This window comes from Metopolophium dirhodum, chromosome 1 (genome assembly GCF_019925205.1).
Source record: "Metopolophium dirhodum isolate CAU chromosome 1, ASM1992520v1, whole genome shotgun sequence".
NCBI lineage: Eukaryota > Metazoa > Arthropoda > Insecta > Hemiptera > Aphididae > Metopolophium > Metopolophium dirhodum.
In genome coordinates this window covers 57009719-57033544 of record NC_083560.1, presented here as the reverse complement: position 1 = coordinate 57033544, position 23826 = coordinate 57009719, and the positions used below count along the sequence as shown (strand labels likewise).

At 33.8% G+C, this 23826-nt stretch overlaps 1 protein-coding gene across 6 annotated transcripts in view; it reads right to left on the bottom strand.

The window, feature by feature from the left end:
- Positions 1-23826, bottom strand: part of LOC132936236 (uncharacterized) — a 60727-nt gene continuing 36901 nt past the window's right edge. The window contains exons 3-22 of one of the 6 annotated variants that reach the window (XM_061002925.1): positions 19449-19603; positions 16652-16921; positions 16320-16511; positions 15750-16210; positions 15460-15610; positions 15107-15383; positions 14665-15020; positions 13960-14556; positions 13134-13484; positions 12890-13055; positions 12519-12727; positions 12077-12454; positions 10773-11261; positions 9495-9506; positions 9123-9314; positions 8729-8834; positions 7788-8338; positions 5962-6083; positions 5104-5721; positions 1-4866 (exon numbers count right to left, since the gene is read on the bottom strand). In XM_061002925.1, the coding sequence (XP_060858908.1) occupies positions 3682-4866; positions 5104-5721; positions 5962-6083; positions 7788-8338; positions 8729-8834; positions 9123-9314; positions 9495-9506; positions 10773-11261; positions 12077-12454; positions 12519-12727; positions 12890-13055; positions 13134-13484; positions 13960-14556; positions 14665-15020; positions 15107-15383; positions 15460-15610; positions 15750-16210; positions 16320-16511; positions 16652-16921; positions 19449-19603 (6838 nt within the window). In that variant the 3' untranslated portion in view covers positions 1-3681. The remainder of the gene's footprint in view (positions 4867-5103; positions 5722-5961; positions 6084-7787; positions 8339-8728; positions 8835-9122; positions 9315-9494; positions 9507-10772; positions 11262-12076; positions 12455-12518; positions 12728-12889; positions 13056-13133; positions 13485-13959; positions 14557-14664; positions 15021-15106; positions 15384-15459; positions 15611-15749; positions 16211-16319; positions 16512-16651; positions 16922-19448; positions 19604-23826) is intronic. The other 5 variants (XM_061002929.1, XM_061002926.1, XM_061002927.1 and 2 more) reach the window with 5 other exon arrangements.

Genomic DNA, 23826 nt, shown 5'->3' with positions numbered 1-23826 from the left:
TTATTATATCTTTCTCTCACACTTTTATTATCATCGAAACAACAATTATCATCGTCATAACCAATAATATTATTATATACATTATACATATTATATATATAAAAAAAAAAAAATGTTTTTATGATAACAATTCTAAACTAAACAAAACGTTTTAAATGTATAGATAAACTACTTAAAATTATTACAATTATGATCTATATATAATGTAAAACACTTCAAGTCGTTTTGTCGCAAGCGTCAATGCCTTTGGGGGGTACACAGGATATAATAATTATATATTTAGTAAATAATGACTAGAATACAAACGGCGGAGGTTCCACCACCCTTCAATTACCGCAATACGAATATAATAAGAACATATATTAATCGTAAATGCCGCGTGTTAATGTAAAAATGCAAAATAATAATAATAATAATAATAATAAATAATAATAATAATAATAATAATAATAATAATAATGATAATAATAGTAATTTTAATTGTATGATAGTAAAATTACAGGTGTGAACTTAGACACATAAATAATAAAAACAAATACAGTAGTACAACAATAATTAACGAATAAAACTAGGTTATTTTGTTAGTCCGAAGGGAAAATTTATCAATTACGATAATACAAAATATATAATATTATATCATACTTTTTTGATACTATACGTAGTAAATAGAAGTTAATATCATAATAATTATAATATAAAGGGGTATATAGACAGATAGATGATAACGACAGGTGGACGTACAGCACCTCTATATTATATTATATAGACGGTACACCCTATAGGTTGGTCTATAGAAGCCATAAAAGGGATCAATCATCGTTACCAACGCCTATAAGAGGCATCGATCATTATATTGTAACAACACGATAGAAATATAATATGGGTATATTAGGGATAAATAAATAAAATATAATATGTGTGTGTGTGTGTATATATATATAATATATATTTATATGGGCATAAACTTCGATAAAAAATAAGTTAACATGCGTTTTAATTGATTGTCAACAAAATTAATAATAATATACCGTCGCCACGGTGGTGGTAACCAGCAGTCTCTACTATTTAACACATAATACATTTTACAATTTACACATACATATAATATATTCACACACTCGCGTGGGTGCACAAAGACAATTATAATTTGTTCAGATACATAATAATATCATATAATAATATAGTATAATATAATTTCTACTAACGACAGACGGTCTTCGTATGTGATGTGTATAAAACATGATCATATTTATTATGATTATAATTAATTTATAGATTATTATTCGTGTATTCGATTTATCAAACTATTCAAAAACCGTCTGTTAAAACATACATCTACAATATCGATTTGTATTTATTATTATTATTATTATTTATTATTATACTAAGACTATTTCTACGATAATTTGTTACTGAAACACTATTATAATTCATAATAATACATTTTTAATGAAATATAAACATTTAAACACTTAGATGGGAGGCATTTGGCTTCTCGGCAGACTTCAAGGAACGACGACGATTATGATTTATGAATGTCAAACCAACTTATTATTATTTTTTTATTTCAGATGTAAAGAAAGAAACATGCGCGTCGTTACTTATTATGCCATTAGTCATACAACGGTGGCAATTGACTAAAAATTATAGCAACAAGACGATAATAATAATAATAATAATAATAATAATAATAAATGGCACGTACGTAACATTTTTTACGTTGTTAATAAACGAACAATATAATCACAACTGTAAATAAAAGCGATAGATCATATAATATTATATATGTAACGTTAAAATATTTTATACAAAAAGATATGAAATACAACGACAATAGATATCATAATAATTAGTAGGTATAGTAATAATATAATGATCGTAGATCGAAATTCGAAATATATATAATAATAATATTAATATGTCGTTTACAGGTATTATAGGTACGCCTATATACAGTATCAGAATATTTTGTGTATAGATTGTCAATGTGTGTTTGGTAATAATTTGACAGTTTTTCAATAGAAGTCACAGACAAAATCGGAAAATAGTTCTACTATAATAATTCAGTTGGATTTCGCGTAGGAGTGCGTGGGACAACACATTTTCAGACGTTGCAGGTAATTTTTACGTATACTTATAAACGGAGGATTAACAAAAAAAAAATTATTTTTTTGAACAGGCCATCGTCGAACGTTAACGTATTGTGTAGATAAAATTCGTTGGTTGGTTTATAGAATGTTAAAAGATCATCATCACGCATATTTTGCAGGATGTGTGTGCGAATATTATATAATAATATAATATGTATTAATGATCAGTTAAAATATGTTTGTTATTTTTTATTTTCACCCTATGGCCTTTGTGTCTGCGTGAGGGTGTGTGTGTGGGTGTGTGTGGGTGGGTGGGTGTTTTGTGTGTGTGTATGTGTGTGTAAGAGAGAGAGAGGGAGACAGAGAGAGAGTTATAGTGTATAAATAATTTTGAACTTTAGGACAGCTATGAACCTGAATCGATAGTTTGTGTGAGAACAATAATTAAAGTACGTTACAAAACGGGATGAGCGTTAATGGAACCGAATTAAAAGGTTTGACAGAGGAAAAAAATTGTCGTTAATTAATAAATCGTAGGCGTGTAGGTATGCGTGAACTATAATATAATAATGTCCGCTGTACGCCGCGGTGTCCTGTGATCGAAAACGGAGGCGATGCGTCTTATTATCACACAAACGTCATAATATCTTATCATTATAAACCGTATCGACGAGGAGGCGCGCTCGAGGACTTAGCGAAAGAGGACGAGGACGGCGACGAGAGGGGGTGAGAGTCTCAAGACGATTGTTTGTAATTGATCGGCCCATAATACATATTACGGTAGTCCACGTCAGCGTACTCCATGTCGCCACCTTCCGCGTAACCACTGGCCGCTGGCGGTTTGTAAGGCTAAAAATATACGATACACGACACACGTTATTATAATGCATATCATCATTATTATATATAAATCTATATAATACCTAAATATAATATTACGTAATTTATACGGACTTGCACTGAACGTGCACAGCCTTCTATTCCGAGGATGTTAGTGTGGGCACGGGAGGCGAGTGGGTCGCACTCCGAGTTATTTAATATTATTATTGTTATCGTTCAGCGGACGCAAACACACACAGGGGGGGGGGTAGGGGGCATAAGTGTACGTACCTATATACTTGAGCGCGGGACGACGGTTGTGATACAAATGCACACGATTAACGAGTATTATTGTATAGTGTTACGACTCGAGTTAGTAAAATAATATTATAATGTTAGTAAAATAAGTAGGTATACAGAGAGGTAAATAATATGCTGCATTGCTGCCATGGTTCTCCGCACCGACAGCTTCGCCGCCGGGTGGCAGCGAGTTGGCCGGACGAGAGTCGCTGCACGCACAACAATCTCACATAACATAGGTAGGTACAGCACGACAACAGAATATTTTTATACTGCATTTGTGGACGTGTACACCGCAGATACGGTATTAAACCGACGAAAAACAGATAACAATATAAAATATAAAATAAAACGTGCCTAACAATATGATATCATTGTATATCACTATAATATTATTATAATATTAAATAATTATGACATGCGATACGTGTAGGTATAGTATCCTAAGCCTAACGATGATCGTTGGTGTCGTCTACACGTCGATTTCGCGGCCCACATCGTGGAACTTAACCAGGTTTTTGTTGGCACCACCGCCGTTCGCTTGCTGCTGCACCGCGGCCGCCGGCGTTGCGGCCGCAGTCGGTCCACCGCCCGGCGGGTTGTTGCGCACGTCGTTTTTCTGCCGGGGTCGGTGATGGTGATCCAACTCGTTGGTCGCCGTGACGTTTCGATATCTGTCCGAAAGCGGCTGCGGCGGCGTCGGTGATGGCGGGTCGTCTGCTTCGGCGTCCGCCGCGTAGTCAGACGCGTCCACGGGCTGCGGCTGTTCCGCGTCGTCGTCTGGCTCGACGGCCACCACGCCCCCACCAACGCCAGCCCGGCGACGGCGATTCTGCTGTCGGCGCCAAGAACGCTTGGCTGTCAGCGACTGTTCGTCGGAAACGTTGCCAGCGGACGCGGTGCCGACCCCGCAGTACGGCCGTTGCTGCTGCTGCTGCTGCAATTGCCGTTTGGACTGTTGCTGTCGCGTGCCCATGCTAGCGTATACGTCTGCGGCGTAGTAGCCAACGCCTGACACGGTGTTGTAACTGCTATTGGCGGCCACGGTGTTGTAATTGTTGGTGGCGGCTGACTGTACAGGTGGTCCGTCGGCGCCGATGGATACGGCGTTGCTACGCCTCCGGTTGCCATGCTGTTGCTGTTGCTGGTGATGGTGGTGGTATTGTTGCAGGTGTTGACTGCTGCCACCGATTCCGCCGCTGTAATAATGATCGGACAACGGACCTCCACCGACGCTGTCCAAGACTTGCTGGCTCCCACGGCGACGTCTTCCCATTGTCCCGCCGGTGGTAATCGATTTGATCTTGTCGGCGTCGCCGCCAACCCCGTCACCGCGGTCGTTGTCGTTGTCGTCGTTGTACCGGCCAATCGCATTTTTCTGTTGGTGTTTCAAAGATTTTTGGTACGCGTCTTCTCGACTGGAGCCGGTCACCTCGAATTGGGTCATTTCAATAGACTGTTGTTGTTGTTGGTGCTGCTGTTGTTGTTGCTGACGATGGTGAACGACGCCGCCGCCGACAGTTGAGTATCCAGCGGTGAGCGCTGCCTCAGCCGCGTCGTCCGCAGTCACCCGGTGGTACAACAGTTGATGTTGTTGCTGTATTTGCATACGGTAAAACTCGTCCAAGCTTCGAGCTCCTATCCCGACTCCTGTTAGCTGTTAATCACACACACACACGCACGCACGCACACACACACACCCAATCGCGTTGTTAGTAAATATTTTTAGGTTAGTAATTTCGCAAGCATTGTATAAAATAAAAACAAAATAAAAATATGACTAAGTATATTATTCTAATATGACAAACGGACGCGGTTGGTAGTGATGGGGTGGAAGGGGGGGAGTGGACGCGACTACAATATTTAGCGACTGACGCGGTCCACCGGTACGTACCTTATTGCTGCCGACCAAGCTACCGTCACCGTTCAACAATTGCTGCAGGTTCTCGTAGGTATCTCGGCGGGCCAGCGACGGCGGCGCCACCGAGGCAGACGGCACGCGTGTCCTGGGCGCCGGTTTGGGGAACGTCGACGCGGAAAACGCGTCTTTTCGCCCGTCCTTGCGGTCCGCGGCCGCCGGCGCTTTCGTCTCGTCTTCGCCTACACCGCCGTTATCGTCGTCGTTGTTGTCTTGGCGGTCACCGCCGTCGGCCAAGCGTCCGGTCGGTAACTCAGTGAGCTGCTTATCGCTGCTGCCGGTGCCCACGGTTCTCATCGATCGGAATTGCCGATCGCGTCGCTGCCACGCGGTCGCCGCGCCGCGGTTCGGTCTCTGCAAAGAGTTGAACCGAACGGCGGCCGCCGGACGACCGACGACCTCGCCCGACTTTGGGGCGGTGGCTTGGCGCAGCAGCGACACGTATCCGCCGTTTGGCGACCTGTGGATCAACGACGACAACGGCGGTGGCGGCGTCGATGCGTCTGCAGGCGGCAGCGGGAGCGGCGGCTTGCAATTAGCGCGTCCGACAGTGTTACCGTTACCGTTGCTTACACGTGATTGGCGCGCGGGTGACTGTTTTAATTGGCGAACAGGATGATTGGCAGGGGACAAATCATAATTGACAACGCATACACGAAACAAAACAAAAAACAAAAACAAAACGGATAAAAACAAAGCGTAAACGACAAAAAAAATAAATGCATGCTTTCTCTATGTGAGATAATGTTATAAAATAAAATATTACGCAATAAAATAATATGTAATATGTCACTGTTACGGTGGTAAGTCGTGACGAGGAAACCGATGACTAACCTGATTGGGCGGCGGCCGCATTCCGTGGAACGGCAAGTTCTCGTAGAACGCGGCTTTCGAGTCACCCGTCGCCCCCAAATTGGAATCGTTGTCCTGCTGCTGACCGGCTCCACCTCGCGAATCTAAACATAGAATAACGCAAAAATAGTTATTTAAAGTCGATTGCATATTCTGCACATACAACGAATGTGTCTAACATTACGTGGTTCCGTAGGTATATGACCCTGCAGTAATGTAAAGTATTCGATTCGTTTTGACGTGATCGGGGGGGGGGGGGGGGGCTAATCATTACGATATTATATATTATACTTGTCCATGGCCGGGTTTTTTATTCCTCGAGGACATTTAAGGAATTTGCACATTTGCAAGAAATTTATTTATACAAATAAACGTTTGGTTTAAGACTTAACATTTACCTATTTATACATTTTTACTAGTATACCTACATTGCTTTACTAAATATGACTTTTGAATATGTTCTTTGAGTTCGCTCGCGTTGATAGAGAATATCGAACTTATTGCATGTGTGTCATTTTAATAACATAATTTGGACAGACCCAAAAACTGTCACATTTGTAAGTATAATAATAATATGTTGGTCGATTCTATAGTGTGAGCCATATGGTGTGGTCAAGGGTGTAATAAAAGTTTCAACGTTTTAAGTACCTATAATAGCATTTAAATATTTTTATTGCTGTAATGGTATTATTGGTATTGGATATTGATTTGTATTATGAAATATTATTAAATTTTTAGTATCGGTAATAATATTATTATACTACACTTGATTACATAATTGAAATTGAAATTTTTTTTTTTGTATATTGTGAGACGTATTTTGATTGCAAATAAAAAGTGTACTTAAGTAGTGACTTTAATATAAAAGTATTACTTAATAAGTACTTATTCAAAGTATAGATATTTTTTACAACACTACGTGATATATCCTTCCTCAGCTGTTTTCTACACTATAAAAATAGCGAGTTTGATATTGTGTTTACACCCATAGGACTTGTCTGAACGAATAGATTTTAATGTTATGTAAACTCTAACGATTACTCTACATAATACTTGCGTGCTTGTTGTCGGTGAATATATATTTATATATATTGTAAATAGCTTGTATAGATCATTATAAAAACAAAATAACATCACACACAATATACAAACTACATAATCTAAGTTTTAAATACAACACATAACACACTATAAAACTTATCGTATATACTCCAAAATACAAGCTATTATATTATCTATGGACTATAACTAGAAAGCATAACTTAAACGTTAATTTTCCAACATTTCAGAAAAAAAAAACGAAAAACAAAAATGTTCTATTTTCTACCTTTGAATAGTTTATTTTCTTAATTGTGTATAATTTTTTTTTGTTGTTAGCTGATACAGTTATTGTGTCTTATATCATGGTTTAATTTCAATGATCACTATAGTATATAACGAAACGGTAAGTTGAGACTTTGCGTATAAGAAAATATTTTCAAAAGTAAGTATTCATCGACATAAACAAAAAACGCGGAATAAACTTTTATAAAAATTGTAGTGTCGAAATAATAAGCCTAATTTTTTAGAAAAATTGTACCTGCGTCGTTATGTCTTTCGAGTACAGTTGTATTGTAGCAATGATAAATCCTACGGCTTTGCAATTGAATTTATACAATATAGTTCGACAAAAGCACAAAACGTGATTTCCTTAAAGATAAGTCGGCCGTCTATCATTACTGATCCCGTGCAATAAATTATAATATTATTTATTGATAATTGGAATATGATTTTAGACACGGAGTGTTATTACGTGGTCGTTTTGCTACCTGTTACAGAAGGACATCTGTTCGCGCCGGACGCGCCGTTATCCGAACTCTGCCGGACGGGAGGCGCGGGAGGAGGTGACGTGGGTGATGGTTTTTTTGGCACCAAATTATTATTAGATCCGATCATCATGCGACGTATACGAGCCGCGCGCGCCGACTGAGTCTCATTGGCCAACATAATGCACTCGGCCGCCAGTTTTCCTTTACCGGTGTGGTTTTTTTTCGACTTGTGTTTGTCGCTTTCGTCGGAAACGGGCTTGTCAGCCGGCCCGCTGTCCGCAGTGTCACCCGTCGCCGATTGGGAGTGAGTAGCCGACTGCAACTTGTGCAGCTGCTGTTTCGAATGCACCAACACGCCCGGCTTGAGAGGCCACTTGCCGACGCTCGCGGCGGATGCGGTCCGCTGGCTGGAAAACGATTCTGAGTGATCGTCACCGTATCCGGGCGGGGGCTTAGGGTTGCCCGGGACATTCGCCGCTGACTGATCTGTGCAATGCTGTGTGGTCGCGGGGTTGGCACCGGAAACCGTCGACGTGGCACTGCCTTCGGGACTACAATAGGTAGGTAGTAATCGTTACAAGACCGCTCGACAGGGTTGTGTTATCGTATATCTTTTAGCAAGGTTTAAGCAACCAGCAGCCCCGATTGTAGCGTGTATACAACAGAATATATAATAACGATGTGTCCAAGCACATAAGTTTTATAGCGGTAAATAAGAAGAGCAAAACAACAATAGCCGTCGTAGGTAAAAAATGTATGTTAGAACAAATATGAAAGAAATGTATATAATAATAGGTGTTCAACCACCACCGACATAATATTATTATACCTACGTCCCGAAAGTAGAAAAAATAATAATTATGAGAAAAGTGCATTTGAGTGCTAGCGCGCGTACCAATAATAATAGTCAACGTCATTGCCCATAACCATACAATACTCACTTTTGTCGCACTTTCGATATGTTTAATAGCAAGCCACGGCCTCGGTGCCGGCGCCAAACGACTGGTACCCTATACGCCGTCAGTGAAGGGTATTTTTGCTTAACATCTAAATATTAAAAACAAAAACGGATCACACAATAAAAGCTATACCTACTAAAACAAAAAAACACAAATACATAGTCTACTACGTAAAATAATACAGACAGAACAATACGCACTAATATAATACTAACACTATAATGATTATAAATCACTACATCCACAGTTGGTATACCTTTTTGATATGTTCACATGCCGTAGTTCTCAAAGTATTTTGTTACCGGTTTATCACATTATAACAATGTTATGATAACGTATATTATTGTACATGATTTATTAAAAATAGAACACTTACATTTCTGACGTCCTCCCGACACTCCGTTGCCTGGTTTAATGTAACGGTTCTTACAAACGAACAGCAACAGGATAACAATGACGATGATGACAATAAGTAGCAAAATCACAACCAAGGCCACTAAAACGACCATCACTGGCAACCCACCCAAACCTATAGTCGCCAACAACTGTTTCCACCACGGAGCGTCACCTATTATGTTTGCGTAAAAGATAATTAATTGTAAATTTTCAAAGAAAAGTAAGTAGTTTTCGAAGTAAACAATAATAATAGAAAAAAATAGAAAAATAATGGAAATGTGTAAATTATAAATTATAATTATATTCTACTATTAATGTACTGTAATGATTTTAGTGAGATATAGGCACTTACTTTCCCTGACAGCTAATAAAAAAGAAATATATAATCTATTACTAAAAATATATATGATGTTAGACAACATTTAAAGTATCAGGTGCAGATAATATTTAAAACAAATTGTGAAATACGTTAAAATCAGTTACATGAAACTGTTTTTGCGTATTCATAAAACAAGTGATTCTCTTCTCTTCCAATCAGACCCTAGCATATTGGTACATTGGATGCGAATCCCTGGGTCTGCCACTCAATATCTCTATATGTAATTAAATGTCGTATTTTCGTATCCCCCATCCAATTACTTACTGTCGATTATACCATCCACAATATTCCAATTACTTCTTCTAATTCTGTCCGAGACCTACATAATAAAAGATCTGTTGCTCCTTAGCGGACTAAGGAGCAATAGACCTATTCTAGAATACGGATCTATTCTATAGTACATTAGTACCTTCAATTATCTATAGATTCCATAGCAGCTGAATGGATTCAATGTAAATTCCTAAAATGTGATGCTTATTCTCTAAAGGTCCCTTGTCCTTCACATGATAATAACTTATTAACCTATAAGTAAAGTTTCAAATTTATCCATCTTTGCTAATCGGAGACACATTGCGAATATATAATTTCTTACCAAACTTATGTCAAACTCAGTTGATCACCTATACCCTCTTTTCACAAATACACTTTAAAGTTTCACCTCGTCATACTAGATACATTCCTCTCTTCTTTATTTCGTTTTCATAATCTATTTATCTATTAAACTTCTTCTCTCTATCGTCTTATGTATCTTGCTAATGAAGTTCTCACTTTTAATTATCGATAAACTTTTCAACAACTGAAACTGTTGATATTCTACTGGAATTTTTATTATTATTATTTATTCAATTTAAGATATTATCATAAATATAAAATGGTACTATAACTCAATATTTTAGGCCTCAGCGTATATTGTTATAAAATAAATTGAATAAATGGTTTATTTTTAAATAAAATAATATATATTTTATAATATTTCTATAAAGAGATTTATGGTTTTATTTGTTATCTATAAAAAGGAATTTATAGCATATTATTATGATGTTGATTTAAATTTTAAAACTCAAAAGGTAGTTGCATCACTTGTTAATTATTTTTAGTTTTAAATTTCATATTTATTCTATATCCATAGTTATATTGTATTATAATTTTGATTTGCACCTGATTAGTTATATTAATTACTAACTAATTATTAATAATTATAAAAATTAATAATTCTCGTCATTCAAAATGTTCACACGAAGTGTTTATTACCTTGAACTTGAATGCTACACTGGTCCGATCCTACAGTGTTGTATACAGTACACACATATGTCCTGACGCCTTCTGATGCTCCATTGTTAGGTATATTGTCGCTACCTCTTCCTTCATCATCTTCATTGTTAGTCACTTCCAGTCTATCTTGTAATATTAGTATGCTCCGGTTATAACTTCCGATATTATCCACTTCATTCGATCCACTATTGCCCGATGATCCAATTGATACAGTGATGATCCTCTCAGTTGCAGGAGAGTCAGATGTCAAAGATGTTGACGTATCGTTCTGGCGACCCGAGTTTCTTATGGTCCACGTGTACTGTACTTGGCCTGGATTTGCAGTTGCAGTACACACCAGTATTCTCTTTTCACCAGAAGATGAAGACAAAAATTCCTCTAATTCGGAAGATTGATCAGTCAAACTAGCTGATGACTCTTGTTTAAATTGGTCAACGGTTATCATCCTAAGTTGACAGCTAGGCTTATCTATTAAAACACAATTATCATATTCAATTTAGAAGCAGAAAGAGAAAGTTTCTAATTCGACACATGTCATCAATATTTAATGACAAGTATAGGTACCAGTGATCATTATAAGAGCATAACTTGTAACCAACAATGTTAAATCAATGTTTATTAAAAATAAATTAATTGAAAATGTTAATACCTAATTATCGCAATTTAATTTGCATTCATACATACAGAACTGAATATTGACCAAATGTATTACATTTTATGCTCATTGTTTTCATTAATATTAATTATTATAAAAATGATATTTCATTTGGAATAAGATATCATTCAAATTATGTATATTTTCATACTAAATATTAGTATAACGACAAATTCAATTTTTCAAAATAAGACTTGAACACATTTACTGACGCATCATTATCAGTGATTCACACATAAATAATGGCTAAATTGATTAATTTACGTGTTGAAATAACAACAGTGGTGGATTTCGGGACAATTTCCAACAAATCACTAAGACACTTAGTACATTTTTACAGGGGACACCGGTTAAGAAGTCTAGAAGATATAGCATTGATAATGCTCGAGATTAGAGATGAATTGATGATGTCAGTCTAAGAATATGTTTGTATGTCATAATAATTAGTAATAATACATTTACTATGTAAATTAAGTCATACATTTATTAATATTATTATTATTAGTTATTTGGTATTCAATTTTAGTTAGGACTGACTGTCTAAGTTCTCCATAAGTGTTAGTTTAACAATTTTACATTTTATTATTTTCTTTTGATAGTTGTGACATATTTAAATGATTTCACTCACACATGACGTCCAGATAAGTGTACGCAGTTTCGTTTCCGTGTGTGTTGCGAGCTACGCAGGCGTAATAACCAGCTTGTTGTCTACCCACAGCTGAGTTTAAAACCAACTGTTGGTTGTTAATTTGGCCACCACCGCTTCCAGAGCCTCCACCGACACCACTGTTCCCAGCGTTGGTGATCGACGACAGCCTTTGCTGGGAAGACGATTGGGTCGACTGAGACGAGTTTCCTGGCACGTTCCAGTTGTTCGTGCTGGCAATGTAACGCCACTCGAAAGTGGGCTGGGGGCGACCTTCGGCGTGGCAAAACACTTTTTCCGGTATGTTACCTTCACTGACGTGCACGACCGTTTTGGAGACGGTCATGTTTCCAGGAGGATCTAAAACATATAAGGATGGAGATTTAAATTACTTATCATCATGCGTGCGACCTAAAATGCTTACATTCAACAGAGAAATTCATTATAGATTCTGACACTGGCGGTCCCACTTCATTACCACTGCTCCGACAACTGTATTCTGTCGAGTCTGTTATAGGATCCAAACCGCGACCGCCTGGCCAGTTGTCCATACGCCATATCAACGTGCTACGCACCGCTTCGAAATCGTTTTTCAACCGTTCGGCGGGCAAATATTCCGTCAGTATTGAATATCTGCAACAATAATCATCCAATTTAGAAAAATGATATTTTCTTGGTTAAGGTTTATTAAAATAGAAATAAAGATTTAAATTTTATAAAAACACACAATATTTAAGTAAAACCAAATATTTTTTTAACCATACATTAATAATAAAATGAAATAGAATTTTATACCTTTCTTTGTCCATTGGGTTATTCATTGGATCGATGAGGACACCACGGCGTAACCAGTTCACGGAGCAATGAGGATAACATTCAACTGTGCACGATGCATTCACATGTGTTGCATTATAAGCTACTCCTAAGTATTGCGGAGGTCCAGTAATGTAATTTGGCGGAGCTACAAATAGTAAAAATGTTTAATGTATAGGTTTTTTTTTTTGCTCCTTGGATTTAATAAATATTATAGTTATCTTACCAAAAACCTCGATATATACAGGCTCGGAATATGTGACCCCACCTTCGTTGTAAGCAGAACAGGTGAAATTAGCGCGGGTTTCCAATGAGACATGATCGACGAACCAATCAGGGTTGAAATTCCCTCCGCCAGTATTTCCGTTGGTGCCAAGATTAATTCCAGTTCCAGAATTTATGTTAGGATTTATTAGTCCTTGGTTTTGATGGTAAAATGGATGTCCATCGCGAAACCATGAGTAACGAGTAGGATGTTGTGGCCGACCAAGAAATTGAGCATTGCATCGCAAGGTAACGTTCCTTCCTTTTATGACTCGTCGTGGACTGAACTCTAATGTCACCGGTCCCGGAGCAACTATTCAATTTAAAAACATTTATTTATTCAAAAAATTAAAATATAGTATAATATAAATATTAAAATTTGAACATCTACTCAACACATATATTATTATCTACAGGATAAGATGACAAATATTAATTATCCATTATGTGACTACAATTTTTATATAATAATATACTATTGTCATTTATTATTTTATAACAATATATTTCGACCCAAGATTAGACCCATTTTTATTTTTTTGATATTTCTAATGAAAATGTATTATAGTCGTTCATTATTTCTATAATTGTTATTAATCTACAAGACACCTTCCTCTAAAATATAATAAATAATTTTATGAATCCAATTTATATAGTTATTTATGCTATGTCAAGGGTTCTATACTTCTATTACATGATCAAATTAATTAGCTTTTTAAAACGTAACATTTCTTTTAATATACATTAAAATATGTATGAGTATGGAATGAAAACTTATGCAAGCTTACAATATACGATGAGAGGTGTCTGATCAGACATCGGAGTAAGGAGACCAGCGGCGTTTTTTGCTCGGCATGAATAATTTCCGTGTATATTTTTTGTCACGTTAACTAAAATAAGTTCTCTATCGGTGCACACCACTTTTCTTTGCTTTTTATTGCGTCTTCTTGTGTCATTATCAACAGCATATGTGTCGTATTCTCCTTCTCTTTGTGGTTCACTGGTGTCATAGTTCAAATTCATGGCATTATTTTCATTCTCATTATTTTCAGTATCAAATTCGTTGTCTCCGTCATCTTCATCTACAAAAATATCACTACTATCCGGTGATCTAGTGCAGTTGGGCAATTGCATTTGTACGCCATTCCAATACCAATGAACAGATGTTAAGTTCAAAGACGGGTCGTTGTTGGTGTCTTCGATATTTTGCTGATCCTGTTCTAATTGTACGGCACATCGAAGTGTAACGTTGCGATGTTCCGATTCTAATACAACTGGATTTGATCCAACCATATTATTGTTGATACTGCTACTCGCTGTTGTCGAAGTTTGATTTTCGTCGAGTGAATCGTCTAGGATAACGTGCAATTTTACCTTAGGCGTATCTGTAATAAATACAACAAATCAAAGCAATTTAATATTTATTTTATTTTGTTTTGTTTTTCTTAAGACTTAAAAGAAAATATTTTGTATTAATATACTGTTATACGTACACTGAACACGAACGTTTGCAAAATTTGTAGAATTGGCTGGCCCGACTGAATTTCTTACCCGGCATTCATAACGGCCCGAGTCATAACGTGTTAATCTCCTAACCACTAACACCGTTGCGTCTTCACCATTGCCATCTCCATGAATGCCTCCATTTCCATTTGCCAATCCTTTAACTCGCGCATATTTTGGCATAGGATTCGTGTTAAATCTAGTATTAGCACCGTTTGACGATCCTGATAGCGTACCAGTACCAGTAGCAGGTGTTACTGCTGCATAAGACGATGCTGATGATCCGTGATTTGATGAAGAAGGTTCTTCTTCGTCAATTAGCTGTAACTCAATGCCATCTCGATACCTATATAAATACCATAATGTTATACATTAGGAAACTATATTTTTACCCTTCGTGAGGTATCATATTCTAAATAAGTAAATATTTACCATTTGACAGGTGTTCGGAGTTTATCTGGATTGGCGTGATATGCACAATTTAGCCTCAATTCTTTAGTTTCGTTTACCACCACAGTATATAAAATTGATTGATAATGCATGCCATCGTATGTATCTTTAGAAGCGTCAGTTACAATTGGGTTGGCATTATTGCTACTATCGACTCCTCCCTTACGCTGTTGACCTATTTCATTTTTTATTTCATCCTCTACAATTGCACCAGAATTTTCTCCGTCAGTAATTGGCACTACCCAGGCAGTTGGTACATCTGAAAATAAAAATTGAATTGTTTAAATGTTTTTCAAAATGACGGAATCGAACATAGTTCTGTTGGATTTACTTACATTTTACTCGGATTGTCATGTTTACAGTGAGGGGTTGATTCGGCGATGAACCGACATTGTTGAATGCGTCACACCGCAGTATAGAACCGTCTTGTTGGCGATGAAGTTGTGACATTGATAATTGGCTGTGGGTATCACGGGTGCCATCAGCCTGTAGAATAAATCCCACAATAGTCAATAAGTATTATTATGACTTTCAATTTTAGTGATACGTTTCAATATTGAAGAAAATATAAAATAAAAGTTAAATTAGCGGTTTTTGTTATTTTTAATTTTTACTTGTTTCTTACTTGATATTCAGTATGTTGTGCTATTTCTACGGGGCCTATAATTTCTGCTCCACCTTCCATACGTCGCTGTTCAGAAATCAAATAATCGCTGGGAGACCTAGCTGTAGAACCCCCGTTTTGCTGACTGTTGCCTAACATAACGGGTGCACCGTGCTTCGACGATTGAACGGGAGGTGCATGAACATTTTGTTCATTTCTTATTCCACTTCCGTAATCATTGTCGTCGTCATTTTCTTGATCCTTATAATAATAATACCATGTCACGTTCGCTTGAGGACGGGCTCCACGGGCCGCGCACCGAATTACTAACGGTTGGCCTTCTGTAGTTTCGGCGTAAACCACTGCTCCGGAATTTCTATCATGTTCACTATTTTGAGGCTTATAACGATCGTCGACTTTAGAAACCTTAGTTACTGGGGCACCTGATGATGACGTGGACATTTCAACTGAGTATGGACTTACTGAAAAATGTACGTGAAAAATATTTATTTTCACTGTCGTCTAGAGAATACTAAATTATATTATCATTTATAATGGTTTTACTTTTTATTTTAAGTATAATGGACTTACCGTTTACAGTTACTTCGACATTGGATGTTAGAATTGGTGACGAATCAGTCGCCGTTTTCACACGACATTCATATCTACCGTTTGCCCCTCTCTTCCCGATAACGGTAAGAATGCTTTGTGCAACCCATAATCCTGAGTACGAGAAAACGTCATCGGACATATCGGAATCCACTTTGCGGTATTGATAATCAACTGGAAATAACAAGAAATATACTTAATTCTACGGCATTGTTATAAACGAGAAGACATGTTTGTCAAATAAGTTATCGTTTTAAGCAAAAAAACAAATAAAAATTATTTATTTTGCCAAGTGTTGGATTAAATTATATTACCTAAATCAGTATCATAAATTGGACCACGACTATGTTGCCACCAAGTGACTTGAGGTATAGGCCTGGCACGGCCTGCACGACATACTAGACGTATTTTATTTCCTTCGTCCACTGGACCCACGATTGCTCCAGATGTTAATTTTTTCATAATACCAAATTTTGGATCACTATTTTTGTCATCGTAAAAATCTGATGAAGGATCGATGTAGTTATGCGCTGAAAGATCACCGAGTTCAGCAAATGTACCAACACTGATTGATTCAGGGTCAGCTATAAACAGAAATAAAAAAAAGTTAAAATGTATGATATCAATAATTATAAACGTAATTAATTAATTTATAACTCGTTATTAATTAAACATCAACAATTTTTAATAGGTACAGCTTAAAATCTATAGCATTTCATTAATTATTATTTTCTATTCATATAATATTGTACACGTTTATAATTCAATATATTTATTTAATTCCGTTTTCATTAAACAGCGCAGAATTATGGTTGATTTCAAAAATTGTATTACATTTTTAATCATGATGGTATAATAATATTTGTATGAGTAAAAATAAAGTGTGAAAACTACTCAAATGAATACTATATTATACTAAATTTACCTTAATAAGTATAAAATTGATTATTAATTGTTAATATTTACTAATTAAAAAATATATTACTCATTAAGTGCAAAGTTAATTTGTTTTCAAGTTTTTTAATCAAACGATAGCGTATTATATATTTTTTTTTAACTGAAGTACGGATATTAAAACCATTGATTTTTATATTAAACCATTTCAGTAAGCCAAAACCAATTATTTATACCATTGAACAGTTTGAACAACTTTTATCAGATATTACTAACACAAAAAATAATTCATAAGGTGAAGTATTCCTTTGCTTTTCTCTTGAAATAAAAGCGGACAAACTAATCTGAAAACACACGCATTCACCTTCTAAAGCCCCTATTACATTCGAAATTCTCTTTCGACAAACTTCTTTGGTACGAGTCACCTCTAAAAATAATCTGTACCTACATATTTGATTTATTGTATTTTAGAATTCTACTTTACCATCTACATTAGTTACTAAGACGATACAAATATTTCAATCAATCTGTTTCCCCAATAACTTTAAAGTTTCGTAGTTTTTCTCTAATCAAGCTTAATTCCATCTTTAACGTTAAAACAATGAACGAACTCTCTTAGATTTATTGTCTTATTTTCGAAGCTCAATAATTCACTTAATCTCTGAATGATTGTCATAGTATAGACTGTATAATGTATATCGTCCCCCCCCCCACACACAAACATGGAAAGGTGACAAAAATGAGTTAGAAAACTACGCGTTACTGAAAAACCAAAAATTTTTGTGGATTTTTTTTGTTACCTATATTATAGAAATTATAAGTAGTTCTGTAATATGTACCTATTGATGACCTATTTATTATTTGCCCAATAATAAAAACTAAAACTCCCTTATTAATCTAAAAGAAGTGGAAAGGAGATATCCGCTTTGCTGTACATTTGTAGGAGTCAAGCTTATATCGTCATCATGTAATAATATACTTAATAGTCCCCACCAATACAATATTTTGAAAAAACTCGATATTCTTTGTTTGAAAATCCTAATTTTTGTCAAAATTTGAACTTAAACGTATACAATAAAAAAAAAATTATATTATAAATTAATATTATAATGTGGGATCTTGTATTAAATCGTCAAGCTTTTTGACTAAACCTAAAATGTATAAAACTTAAAAAAGTCTAAATATTTTGAAAATGTATTAAGTACAGGAAATGATAATTTAAGAAATTACATTACAAAAACTAAAATAGTATGATGAGAAATCATAATATTCAAACATTTTTAAAATAAATATTTAATTTATTAAAAACATATAAACCTTATATTAAATTATCAAACCAATTGACCCAACCATATTTATTGGCAAAAAATTTAAAATATCTTTAAATAGCTCAAAAAGATTAAAAATATTTTAAAAAATTTACAGTACTCTATAAAAAATGATAATATAAACGCTTGGTGAAAAATTATTTAGTTACGAATTCATTTTTGAATTTAAACATATTATTACAAGTTTTAATTGTTCGAAAATTACTATAAAACATCTAAAAAATCACTGAAAATATAATAATAAAATAAAAATAAAAATAAGTTTTAACTCTTTAGGTACTATAGTCTATAATCTATATAGATCTGTTTTTACCTGTTATTTATATAATTTATTATATCACAATTTTTCATTTATAAAATAGATGCAATTTCTCTATATTAAATGACAATAAGTGCATAGATGTTCATACGCAGTCATTACCATTTATAGTTTTGTATTATTTGTTAACATATCATTCAATAATAATATTTTCATAAAAGTAATGGGTAGATAGTAAACGTTTAAAACGTAGGTACATTTTAAACTTTATTTATAAGATACACATTTCACGAACAAACTGTTATAAACTTCATCTTACAGTTATTATAGTATTTTAAGTAGCTAAGTATAGGTACCTACATAATTATTTTATACATTGCCATACAGTGAAACAGATATTTTATGATAATGATTAAATATTAAGATGGTTTAATATACTAAAATTACTTAAATAATAACAACCTAACCAACAAAATGATTAGTAATATTCAAGATTTTGTTTTATTTAGTTTATTAGTATATTTAAAAATTTTTTTTATTTTACATACATGGCTTCGACTAAAAAGGTCATTGGCCGCAATTATTGTTTTAATGCAATAAATTATTTGATTTTATATTATTCAGACTTACTGTAAGTTGTTAGGTTTATAAACTGTACGATGTTGCAACCTTCGTGTACTTTAGTATACGTGATCTCACATTTATATACACCCTCGTCGAGTGCTGTTATATTGTCCATTACCAAAAATCCCAAAGTTGAATTTGGTTCCGTACTCCAATACGATCTGTCAAAAAAATAATAATATTATTTACATGATAAATATATTTTAGAACTGAAGAAGTGACGAACTGTATCGTTTGCAAAATTGAAAATATACCTACACATTTATTGTAACGATTAACATGGTAGTACAAGTAGATACTATGGGAATATGTAATATGTAGCCATGTAGGTATACATTTTTTATTGAAGTGGGATTTTTTTTTTTAATACGTTCACTTTAATATTATACATATATTTTATGAATACTTATTAAAGTTACACCATAGTCCCCTTCTATATGGAAATATATCTTCCCTTAACTGAACAAAAAATTAATTCAGACCCCTCTATATATACAAATTAAATTATAAAAAGCTGGGCAGAATACGTAGACCGGATACTCGCTTCGTCAGCATGGGTGTAAAAGTATTATCACTACATAAATACATTCATTTGAAAGTAAATTATAAAAATAAATCATCGAATTAAAAAAAAAAGGATTTGCAGAAAAAGTCGTTAAAAAAGTGCTTTCTGTGAGTTCTTTGATATGCTTAGACCACGGTTGTCAGTTGCAGTTTTTCCTTTCGTTTATACGGAAAATGCTAAGAAAATTGAAAAATTACCTCTTCTTAAGTACCAACTACACTAGATTTCCAATTGGAATATACTTGAAACTCGTGCTTTTTCATTGGCTAATGCCCAAGTAAGTGTTCACTATAAAATATATAGGTATATAAACACTAAACATCATAGTACAACTAAAACCAATATATTTCTCGCTATATTTGCTTAAAATATTAAATTGATAAAACAAGGGATAAAACCATATTCCGGTATGAAACAATTTGAAATTATTGTTATCGACATAATAATACCTTATCATACGTTATAGTAAATATATGATATTGTACAGGGGAACTGGGGAGATAATATTATATTATTATATGCATAGGGTAATTATTGTTAGAATAAATAGCTGGTTGCATTAATGTTAATTGGTATTGTAAAATAATATCAATATTTGTTTTATTATAAAAAAAATTATACATAGGAAGTTTTTAATTTTATATGTGAGTGTGTGGGTAGTTTTAAAATTTAACCTTATGCAGGAAAAAATGTTCATGACGCCGCTATCATCGTACTGGTTTTATAGTGTAGATATTATTATAAATTATAATTTGAAATATATGTATACATATTACATAATGTGCAACAACTATTTATAGTAAATGTCTCTAGTTGAAGGCGACTTTATACGAACAAAAACCACTTATAACTTACCACTTATAGCCACACAGTATTTTATAATCTACATAGAATATAATATTATGTAATCTTATTTTTAAACGTTTATTTATTATGTAAATACGTGTAATAGCGATTGGATAAACGAATAATTGTCAAACAATGGATGTCATAATCTTAGATAGTCACGAGGCACCTATTGAAAGTTTGCTTTTGGGTGAACGTAGAAAACAATCCAAAATAATCATGAAACTCTATGTAATTAAGACATTCGCCATTTTACATTTGTATGCTGTGTTTGTGCTTTTAAAACTTTAGTATTTTAACTCTTTAGTTAATGAAACCATTTAGTTTTTATTACAGCTTAAAAAAAACAAAATGTTTAGTCCGTGAAATAGGTACCTACTTAAATTTTAAATTTTAATCTGATATTTTAAATGTATATATAATTTAATAGTTAAGAATAAATTAGAATTCATTTAAAAAAAAAATTAAAACTATATCTAACTTATTCCACTTGAGCGAAACGCATAAGGCGCAGATTGAACAACAAAACCAAGTATATTTTTAGAATTTCTTGGCTTCTGTATTTTCTTATCATATAAGAGTCATAAGAGTGAAAATAATACTTAATGATTTGGCATAGGAGAAAAAAAATGGTGTTAATTTTGAATTTTATCGAGTACTTATAAAACTGACAAATTTTTAATATCCGTCCAAATTATGAAACATGGCATAACATTTGTTATATAGGTACACTATTTGTTCACGATTACACTAAAGTGAAGTAAGAATGTAAGATTAAAACGATTCTTTTGAAGGCAGTTTACAGTGCCTAACTAATTTGTGTTCGAGACATATTCGAGATGCTTTTGAGAATCTTTAAATGTGTACATATATATATAGTAACGTATAATACAATCTACCACTGTCAAATTAACGTCACGCACTCGCGCATTGAAGTAAGTGAACCAAACACATGCCATATCCTTATTCTGTGCACTTATTTTATAAATCTTTATTATAAAGTAAGTACAATAGAAATAATATAGCCATACGCAAAAACAAAAAGTAATAATTGGTATTAAAAGCAAAACACAGAAAATTGTACAAGAAGAAAATGTATTTAATTATACATTTTGTGATTCCATTTATTCCCTCAAAATGCTTTATATTAATAAAAATAATTTTACTTTAAACATTAAATTATTATGTTGCCTTTAAATGATCAATAAACCGAATTTTTTATTACCTTTAACCTATTTGAGTTACCGGAATCGATTGGGTCTTAAAAAACTAGTCGTGACTCGTGAGAGCACTATAGAAAAAAAATGTATGCTTTCACATAATCCTCTTAACCCCTAATTGTGGCACTGTATAGATAGAATAAAAGCGTTATGTCCTTATTATGGCACAATTTGATATAAAACTTTTGAGTGTGCATGACTTTGGTAATTTCAACACGAGATTTATTTGAATTTCTTGGAGCTTGAACATTCAAGATGGCTTCGATAACTTTTGAGAGGGTTACCACCTACCACCCAGATTGAACATACTATATTATAACTTGGCAGTATAGCATAGTATAATTAGTAGTTAACAAAATGTATTTCAGAATAAAAACAAGTTTATGAAAAGAAAATGCAATTTGTGGTAATGTGACTATTCTAAAAAAAAAAAAAATGTAATGTGCACTGTGTAATATATAATATTAAGTGATTATAAATGATCATTTTATCAAAGGCGTATTATTTTTGAAGATTTTAAGATGTATGAACTTTTCATATTTATAATTAATTTAAACCAATAGTAGTACGATTTTCAATTTTAAATGTATGTATAAAATTTGTTGGCCATATTTCAAGGTTACAAAAGAAAGAAATATATTTCAATTTAATAAAATCCTTACAATATGAATTAATTTTGATTTTTCAAAATAGAATAAAATCTTTTGTTTCAGTAAAAAAACTAAAACCATATAAACCCAATTAGTTTTTCTGTATAAACTATCAAAAATGCTAATAAATACATACAGGTCTCTATAAAATCTAAATTGGACCACGCATGTTCGTAATTTTGTATTCGTAAACTAACTCTAAATTAGACATAGGTACTGCAGGGCTGGCGCGTGTGTTTAAGACTGTTTTCTTAGCATACTCCGTTAGTAAAGACCTGTGTAAAAGTATAGTTTTACCTACGTATAGAGACACTGAGGACTGAGATATATCATAATCGATTAAGAACTCCTATGAGTTGATTGATTATGGTTCTAGTACACACTAATGTTTATTTACTTCTCGCGAATATTCAAGCCGTTATCAGATAATGTGTATAATGCATACATATAATGAATAGTCTATTATATGCTAAAATACTATTTCTTACAAAAGACTGCTCCGAGTTCCAACAGCCTCCGAGTTAATTTTATTTCAATTCAATTTTTTCAGTCATTTTGCTATCAACGTATCAATTAAGCTATCTAATGATCGTATTTAAAGCTCGAACACAATTTTTTTTTTTATATGGACGTGCATTGTTAGGACATTACCTTTTTTTGACCTAAAGTGTCATCTGTATTTTTTTATTTCATATTGTGAAGAAGAATTGGATTTTGAAAATGTTGATGTAGGTGTAGGTAAACATTTATAACCAAATATTGAACCAATAGTTAAAACTTATAATATATAAGCATTTAAGTTTTAAAGTTTACAAAAGTGAACTAAGTAATGGTCTAATATTTTTTGGGTGGAATCAACTTCAAAATCTATTAACCTAATCATCATATTTATCTAACTTTCTGTGTTCAACATAGAATATTCATACTACGAAATGTTCAGTAAAATATTTAAAAGTACCTATAAGTAGCAATGATGTAATTTCAGTTATTTAAATTTGGGGGGGAAATTATTGACCGATTCATAATAAAACTAAACAAAAACGCTCGCTAACAATTATATTACATTACAATTGTATTTTTATTTCAATACAAATAGCCTTCTT